General features: G+C 45.4%; 1 protein-coding gene across 3 annotated transcripts in view; it reads right to left on the bottom strand.

The window, feature by feature from the left end:
* Positions 1–1,956: 1,956 nt before the first annotated feature.
* Positions 1,957–8,562, bottom strand: part of Fam186a (family with sequence similarity 186 member A) — a 14,697-nt gene continuing 8,091 nt past the window's right edge. For 2 of the 3 annotated variants that reach the window (XM_028788303.1, XM_028788305.1), the window contains exon 4: positions 1,957–2,090. In XM_028788303.1, the coding sequence (XP_028644136.1) occupies positions 2,057–2,090 (34 nt within the window). In that variant the 3' untranslated portion in view covers positions 1,957–2,056. Of the gene's footprint in view, positions 2,091–7,390; positions 7,620–8,562 lie in introns of those variants that run through there. The other variant, XM_028788304.1, reaches the window with a different exon arrangement.

The raw sequence follows: 8,562 nt of genomic DNA, 5'->3' as shown, positions 1-8,562 counted from the left end.
TGTGTGTGCTGTGTATGGTGTGTGTGTGTGATGTGTGTGGTATGTGTATGGTATGTATGTATATATGGTGTATGTGTATATGGTATGTATGTAGGGGGTGTGTGTGGTGTGTGTATGTATGGGGTGTGTGTATGATATGTGTGTGTGGTGCATATATATATATATATATATATATATATATATATATATATATAGTGTGTGTATGGTAAATGTATATGTGTGTGCATATGGGGTGTGTGTATGGGGTGTGTGTGTATATGGTGTGTGTGTATATGTGTGAGTATGGGGTGTGTGTGTATGGAGTATGTATGTATATGGTATGTGTGTGTATGGGGTGCATGTGCATGGAATGTGTATATATACTGTGTGTGTGTATATGTGTGCATATGGGGTGTGTGTGGGGGTATGTGTATGTGTGTGTTATAGGGACACATGTGTGTGCCAACACACGTACCTGTGTGTTCACACGTGGAGACCAGATAGCGGTCACTATCTTATTTTCGAGTCAATGTCTCTCAGTGTTTGGCTGAGCAGTAAGCTCCTGGGAGCCCCCCTCCATACCCCTGCCCAGTTCTGGGTTACAGTCATTCACAGCCATGCCTGACATCCTTGTGAGTGCTGGGGATTTGAACTCAGGTCCTCTTGCTTTCATGGCAAACACTCTTACCCACTGGACCACCTACCCTGCCCTTGCATGTTTAGGCATGGATGGGGGGGGCGCTGACCCTCCCTTCACGTCAGGGGCCTGTAAGACTACCCTTCCATGGCTCAGCCTATCCCAGAGTTTGACAGAGCTATTTCCAGTGATGTCAAACAGAAATCTTTTTTTCCTCTTAAGTTTTTAATATTTATTTTTGGCTGTATGAGTATTTTGCCTGTATGCCTACAAGCACCATGTAAGTGCCCAAGAAAACCACCGGTTTTCAGGTCCCCTGGAATTTGGGGTCCAGAGTTATAGGTTGGTGTGAGTCATCCTGTGGGTACTGACTAGCTCTAAGCAAACAGATGGAACAAATAGCACTTTGAACCACTGAGCTGTGGCTCCAGCTACCCCCCCACCCCCCACCCCACTCCCACGCTCCTACCCCCACTCACCCCACCATACTCCCACCACCAGGTTCTGATGTAGCATAGGCTGGCCTTAAACTTGGTATGTACCAAGGATGACTCTAGAGGTCTGATGATTGTCCTGTCTCTGCCTCACGAATGCTGGGATTACAGGAGGGTACAGCCTTGCCTGGTTTTCTATGGTTCTGGAGACTGAGCTCGGAGCCTTGTGCATGCCGAGCAAGCGCTCTGCCAACTGAGCTACACCTCCAATCTTCTTCCTTCTCATTTTTTAAATGTTTGGCCAGGCAAATGATCTCCCGCTGAGCCAAATTCTTAAATTTAAAAAAAAAAACATTCTTTTATGGGCATTTTTTTTTTGCCTGAATGAATGTATGTGTAGCACAGGAATGTATGGTGCTGGTGGAGGTCACAAGAAGTTAGTGAATTCCCTGGAACTGGAGCTATGGGTGGGTGTGCTTGTGAGTTACACACCCCCTTCCCATCAGAGCTGACAACTGCATAGGCTCCTCTGCAACAGTATCAAATGCTCCTAACCACTGAGCCACCTCTCCAGCCCCATCCTGTCCACATAGGCACTAAGGTAGAAAAGAATGATCTTGAACTCCTGGCCCTCTTGCTGTTCCCTCTAAAGTACTAAGATTACAGGCTTATGCACCGTGTCTGGCTTCCAACGACGTTCTTTTTTTTTGTTTGTTTGTTTTTTGTTTTTTGTTTTTGGAGACAGGGTTTCTCTGTGTAGCCCTGGCTGTCCTGGAACTCTGTAGACCAGGCTGGCCTCGAACTCAGAAATCTGCCTGCCTCTGCCTCCCAAGTGCTGGGATTAATGGTGTGCGCCACCACCGCCTGGCGACGACGTTCTTAAGATCTACAGGCAGCACAGAAAGCAAAGAGCAAATATAGCAATTTATATCCACAAAAGACAAAAAAAAGAAAGGCATTTTACTGAAACATTGAAATTTGCTTTCTACTTTCTACATGCTTGTCTTTAGTTTTGTGGCCACTTGTGGATCTTCTTAGACCTGGGAATGAGACAACATAATTAATCGTGTTACAATAAAATATCAAAATAAAAGTCTGGTCCTAAACACGCATTTGTAGGAATGCAGATGTGTGATGTGTGGTACAGAAAATGTGTGTAGAGCCCCCAAGATAAACCAGGGAAAACAAGACAGAACCCATAGCCTTTAAAGTCACTTTAAGGAGGCCGACTTCTCAGGAGGATCGAGGCCTGACACTAGCGTATCATTTATTGCAGACGTCATTAACCTAAGGCTAGAACATGGCTGAAGCCTCCAGAACACTCAGCACTTCAGAGAAAGGACCTGCCTCCATTTTCCAAAGCTTCCATCGGAAAGAAACTGTTCTCTTCAATGACATTGCCCCAGGGAAACAATCTCACAGCTATTCAGAAGTTACAGGGTATTTGGTGCGGAATAACTTGCAGTGTTAGAAAATGCCTCAGTGTCTGTTGGAATTGATGGCACAGTAACTAACATATCTGTGCAGTAGAAGTCATATAACCAATATTATGACGGTGTGTGTCCATTTTTAATTTTTAAATTATGAGCTGGGTGTTGGTGACACACATCTTCAGTCCCAGCACTTGGGAGGCAGAGGCCTGGGTTTGAGGTCAGTCTGGTCTACAGAGTTCCAGTACAGCCAGGAATACACAAAGAAACCTTGTCTTTGCACTTGGGAGGCAGAGGCAGGTGGATTTCTGAGTTTGAGGCCAGCCTGGTCTACAGAGTGAGTTCCAGGACAGCCAGGGCTACACAGAGAAACCCTGTCTTGAAAAACCAAAAAAAGAAAGAAAGAAAGAAAGAAAGAAAGAAAGAAAGAAAGAAAGAAAGAAAGAAAAAAGAAACCTTGTCTTCAAAAAAAATCAGTGTGAGAGAGAGAGAATGCCCATGGTGTTCACATGGAGGCCAGAGGACAATTGGGGAGTTGGTTCTCTTTCCTCCCTGTGAGACTTGGGGACGGAACTCAGTCAGTCAATGTGTTTAGCAAGAGCCTTTATCTACTGAGCTATCTTTCCAGTCCTTCATTTATTAACGTAGAAAATTGTCAAAGATTTATGTTTAGTAAAACAAAAGCAGCTTTAAAAATGTCCCATTGCTTTGTGCTGTAACCAATAAGGTGTATTTGAGGCACAACACTGCTAACTGAGAGTTTCCACCAGCATCCTAGTGTGGCAACATGTGGCTCAGTCAGCAATCTCAATGGAGACTGAATAGTTCTGACTTGATAAATATGGCTTTTTTTTTTCATTAAAATGTGCCTTTTATGAGCCTGTTTAGCAGCTGAAAAGTATGTGTGCATGTCTGTCTGTGTGTGCAAGCATAAGAAGTGATTGTTTGGGGAGGAAAGATGGCTCAGTGGTTAAGGGCACTGATTGCTCTTCCAGAGGAGCCAGGTTCAAATCCCAGCACCCATGTGGCAGCTCACTACTACCTGTAACTCCAAGATCTGACACCACACTCATCCAGACGTACATGCAGGTAAAATGAAATGAGAAAACAAAAGAGAAGTAAGATCGCTCCAAGCCTGCTTTAAAATTACACACACACACACACACAACACACACAAATAAAAGTGACCACTCCCTTCTAACAAGTAAAAACCTGAAACACTAAAAATACCGATAACGATCTGACAGAGAATTGAGGCGGTCACAGGAGAGATGGAAAGGCAGATACCAAAAGTCACAACTTAACAGAGCAAAAACCCAGGGACAGCATTCCCAGTGGGCACTGGGGCTTCGAGGGGGAAAGAACCCAGTGTAACTGTGGAACTGCCGGAGGCTCCCAGTGATTGAGAGACAGAAGCTGCAGGGCCCACAGGAAGCTTCCTTCTGTCTCCAGGCTCTGGCAAGGGTAAAAGCAACCATTTAAAACACTTCAGAACACTGGTCTTAACAGGCCTGCCATCAGAAGAGCTGTTCTACCAAGGCATGGCCTGCCTGAGAGAGGTCGGATCAAACCGTGGCTCTCCTGAGCTGGGGAAACGGTGGAGCTCGCAGTTGGGGCGCAGGCTGAACAAAGAGACAAATTACAGGACCGCAGAGCGCCGTCTCTCATTGCTCGCCTCGCCACCACAGTGCCACGGACAACTTCGGCTACTAATGCAGTGTTTCTCAGCCTGTGGGTTCTGACCCTTTTAGGGGGTAGAATGATATTTTCACAGGCGTCACATACCAGATATTTATGTTTCAATTCATAACAGCAGCAAAATTCTGAAATAGCAATGAACTAATTTTATGGTTGGGGGTCAGCACAACACGTGGTAGGTACTATACTAAAAGGTCACAGCGTTAGGAAGGTTGAGAACCATTGACCTAAAGGGTAGCATCATAGGTATGTGCCACCGTAATGCTGGCCCCCCTCTCCTTTCTTCCATGCCTCCCCTCTTCTTCTCCATCCCCTTCCCTCCCCTCTCCTCCTTTCCTTCCCCTCCTCTCCTTTCTCCCCAACTGCTGGGTCTCATTGTGTGTGGTCTTGGAGCTTGTGACCCTCTGAGCCTGAATGCTTGTGCGTGATACCAGACCCAGCTCAGACACAGAGTTAAAGCAACTATGATTACTGTTAGGGTTTTGAGGTGTTTGGAGACCTGTCTCAAAATAAACAAAAACTAATGAAGAAGAATACGTGTTAGTAACTTGTACATGACCCCTTCCCTTGTCTGTCTTTATGCTTCTAAAGCCAGCACACATGGGCAACATGGTCAAGTTCAACTGGGATTAAAGGCATGAGCTGCCACTTGCCCAGCCCGCTGCTTTTTAATTTAACCTCAGGCCAGTTCTCAGGCCAAGGGCCGAAGGCTCCTAGGTTCTTTGTCAAAATGCAGGAGAATGGCCTCTTTCCCAGTAGCCCTCTGAATTCCCTTAAGCTGGGCCTCCATAGTTCACGTGGCTCTCATTGCTACTGTCTTCCAAGGTCCTATCAGAAAGGCCCTTTAAGCTTTAAGTGTTTAAAGTGTTCAGTTGCTTTTTGGTTCAAATTTCCAAAGTTTTACACATTTCTCAGAACAAAAACAACAAAAAACAAAACAAACAAGATCAGGCTCTTCACAGCAGGTACCTCTCCAGTCCCAGCTCCCTCTGAACTAATTACTTTAATGTATCCGTGATTTTTAAAAAACACTATGGATAAAAACCAAAAACAGATACATTGTTTTTTGAAACAGAGTTTCTTTATGTAGCTCTGGTTGTCTTGGAACTCACTCTGTAGACCAGGCTGACCCTGAACTCAGAGATCCATCTGCCTCTCAAGTGCTGGGACTAAAGGCCGGCACCACCACTGCCCGGCTCTGAGGCACTTTTTTTTTTTTTTTAAAGTTAGAGTTTACTTATAAAAGGGTTTGTGGTTCCAGAGGGCTAAGAGACCATCAAGGCAGAGACTTGGCAGCAGGAGGCAGCAGTGTTCAGGAGCAGGAAGCAGAGTGATCACATCTTTTACTACAAGCGTGGAGCAGATAGCCACGGCTGGAAGTTAGGTGAGGCTGTAAGCCCTCTAAGCCCACCCCACTGAAACACTTCCTCCAGCATGGCTGTACCTCCTAAACCTGTCCCCAAAGCACCACCGACTGTTCTAATGTTCAAATGTCAGTCAACTAAGAACCTCCCACATCCAGAACCAGGTGCTCCTCCATCTCCCACCCCGCCTTCAGTCATCATCTCTAAAGACAAACGTTGATACTTCTCCATCATCACTGTGTAGAGGATTTTCCTATGTGCATGCTCCATGACCCCATAAAGCTCACACCATCACAGCCAGCCTACTACTCTTTTCTTCTTCCGGTCCCTTTCCTCACTCCTCACTCCTCACTGTCTCTCTCTCTCTCTCTCTCTCTCTCTCTCTCTCTCTCTCTCTCTCTCATCCTCACTCGGAGGCCATCTTTCACATCTCCCCTCCCATATCTCTTACATGAGGTCTATTGCATGGTGTGATTTTTTTCCCTTTACCCCTAGTTTTTCGGGGACATTTATCATTCAAACCACCACAACCTTTACACCCATATCAAGCATTTTCTCTTCCTGTGGTCCTGGGGATCTAACTCAAGGCCTTGAGTATTCTAGACACAAGCACCCCACCACAAGGCCAAAAGGCACTTCTATAATCTTTTATTTATATGTATGTGTCTGTATGGTTATGTGCAGGTGGGTGTGAATGCCCATGGAGGCCAGAAGAGGGCGCTGTCCACTGGTGCTAGACTTACAGGTGGTTGTGACCTATCTAACATGGGAATTTGGAACTGAACTTGGATCCTCTGTAAGTACATGTCCTTCACTCCTGAGACATCTCTCCAGCCCACATAAGACTTTTAAAAGAACAAACAAACAAAAACCCATACTACTTCATCTAAAAGGTAATGCTGATTTTTTTCAACATTCAGTTTGAATGTTTCCTTTGTGCCCAGTCCTTCCCAGTGCTCTCTAACTCCCTTACAAGGAATCACGGACCATGATGGGGATCTGGAAGACTTAGGAACAGAAGCCCTGGGCCATGACAGAACACAAACTGTCCATTTCCTCCCCTGACTGCAGACCAAGGCCAGAAGAGAGGGGGACCCCTTGAGCATGAAATGAAATTCAGTATCAATTATTTTGGCTCTGGCCAGTTTAATCACTGATCAGATAAACTCGTATTACTGAAAAGGAACCAGAAATGTCACAAGAACGCAGAAACTTTCATGTGGAGGCGAGGAGTAGCTCTGCTATGTGCATATACACACAAAGGGAGACACAGCCACTGTGAAATTATAAAGGTTTAGAAATAACATGTGCTTATAACAGCAGACCAGCACTCATGCTTACTCATCCCCAGACCTTCATTTGAGCTTCTACCAGTTTTATACATAGTTGCTAAAAGCTAGAAACAATACAAACGTCCTTTATCCCTTGAGTAAACATACACAATCTGATATACAATGTTCCAACACCACTCACTACACAGACTAATGATTGATGCTGTGACCCAGATGAGTCTCACGTGAATTATACTTCATTCAACCTTCTGGACAAGGGAAAACCATAGGGATGAGAAACAGGCAGGGCGAGCAGAATGATTGCCTGCCACACATGCAGCCCGGGGTTCCATCTCCAGCACTGTGTAAAGTGGCAATAGTGATGCAGTCCTGTAATTCCAGATCTGAGGAGGTGGAGGCAGGAAGATCAGGAGTTCAAGGCTAGCCTTAGCTACACAGTGAATCTGTGAACAGTTACATGAGACCCTGTCTTAAAACAGAGAGGAGAGAAGGGAGGGGAGGGGAGAGGAGGGAAAGGGAAAGGAGGGGAGGGAAAGAGAGAGGAAAGGAAGGGAGAGGAGGGGAGAGGAGGGGAGAGAAGGGGAGAGGAGGGGAGAGGAGGGGAGAGGAGAAAAAAGCTGAACTTTCTTGAGTCTTTCTAACTGGAAAAACCATGCAGGTTTCACCAAGTCTGTCTTGGGTCAGAAGCTGGCTGTAGACATAAGGCAGATGTTCCTTGAGATTTTGTGTCTCTTGTCCCAGAGATTGTTCTAGTTGGTTACTTTCTGAGATCGTGACCAAAATACCTGACAGGAAAAAAATATATGGCCTTTTTTTGTTCATGGTTCTAGAAGGTTCTGTCCATCACAGCCAGGAAGGGTGGCAGAATAATGGAGCTCCCATTGTGATGAGCCAGAAAGCAGGCAGAGAGGAACTCAGGGTGCTCTGTGGGCAATCCCACTTGTGGTGAAGCCACCACAGAGGGGCGAGTCTTTCCTCCTCAGTGGATTCTTTCTGGAAATGCCTCACAGATACACTGGAAGATGAGCCTCACCACCTCCTAGGCCCTAAGGGATTCTAAAATCAAGACTGGCTGGCCTTGAGCTTACTGCGTAGCAGAGGGCAGCCTTGGGTACTGACCCAACTGCCTCTACTACCAAATAATGTAGTTACAGGAACGCACCGTCATGTCCAGGGGACCCCTTCTTCTCTTCACATCCTTTTCTAATGTAGCAGCTCTCTCTTTCTCTCATCATGTCCAGCTAACTCCTTTACTTCATATGTGTGCTCTATATGTATATGTGTGCTCTCTCTATATATGTGCATGTGTGTTCTCTCTATGTACATGTGTGCTCTCTGTGTGTGTCCTCTCTCTCTCTATGTACATGTGTGGTTTATACATGTGTACTCTGTGTACATGTGTACTCTATGTACATGTATACTCTATGTGCATGTGTGCTCTATGTACATGTGTACTCTCTATGTACATGTATGATCTCTAAATACATGTGCGCTCTGTGTATACATGTGTACTCTCTATGTACATGTGTACTCTGTGTGCATGTGTGCTCTCTATGTACATGTGAGATCTCTCTCTATGTACATGTGTGCTCTCTATTTGTATGTGTGCTCTCTATATACATGTGTGTACTCTCTCTAAGTATATGTGTGCTCTATGTATACATGTGTATTCTATGTACATGTGTGCTCTATGTGCATGTGTGCTCTCTCTATATGTACATGTGTGCT

Source organism: Grammomys surdaster, unplaced genomic scaffold (assembly GCF_004785775.1).
Source record: "Grammomys surdaster isolate TR1022 unplaced genomic scaffold, NIH_TR_1.0 125742, whole genome shotgun sequence".
Lineage (NCBI taxonomy): Eukaryota > Metazoa > Chordata > Mammalia > Rodentia > Muridae > Grammomys > Grammomys surdaster.
The sequence above is the reverse complement of the archived record's forward strand: the minus strand, read 5'-3'. Positions and strand labels throughout refer to the sequence as shown.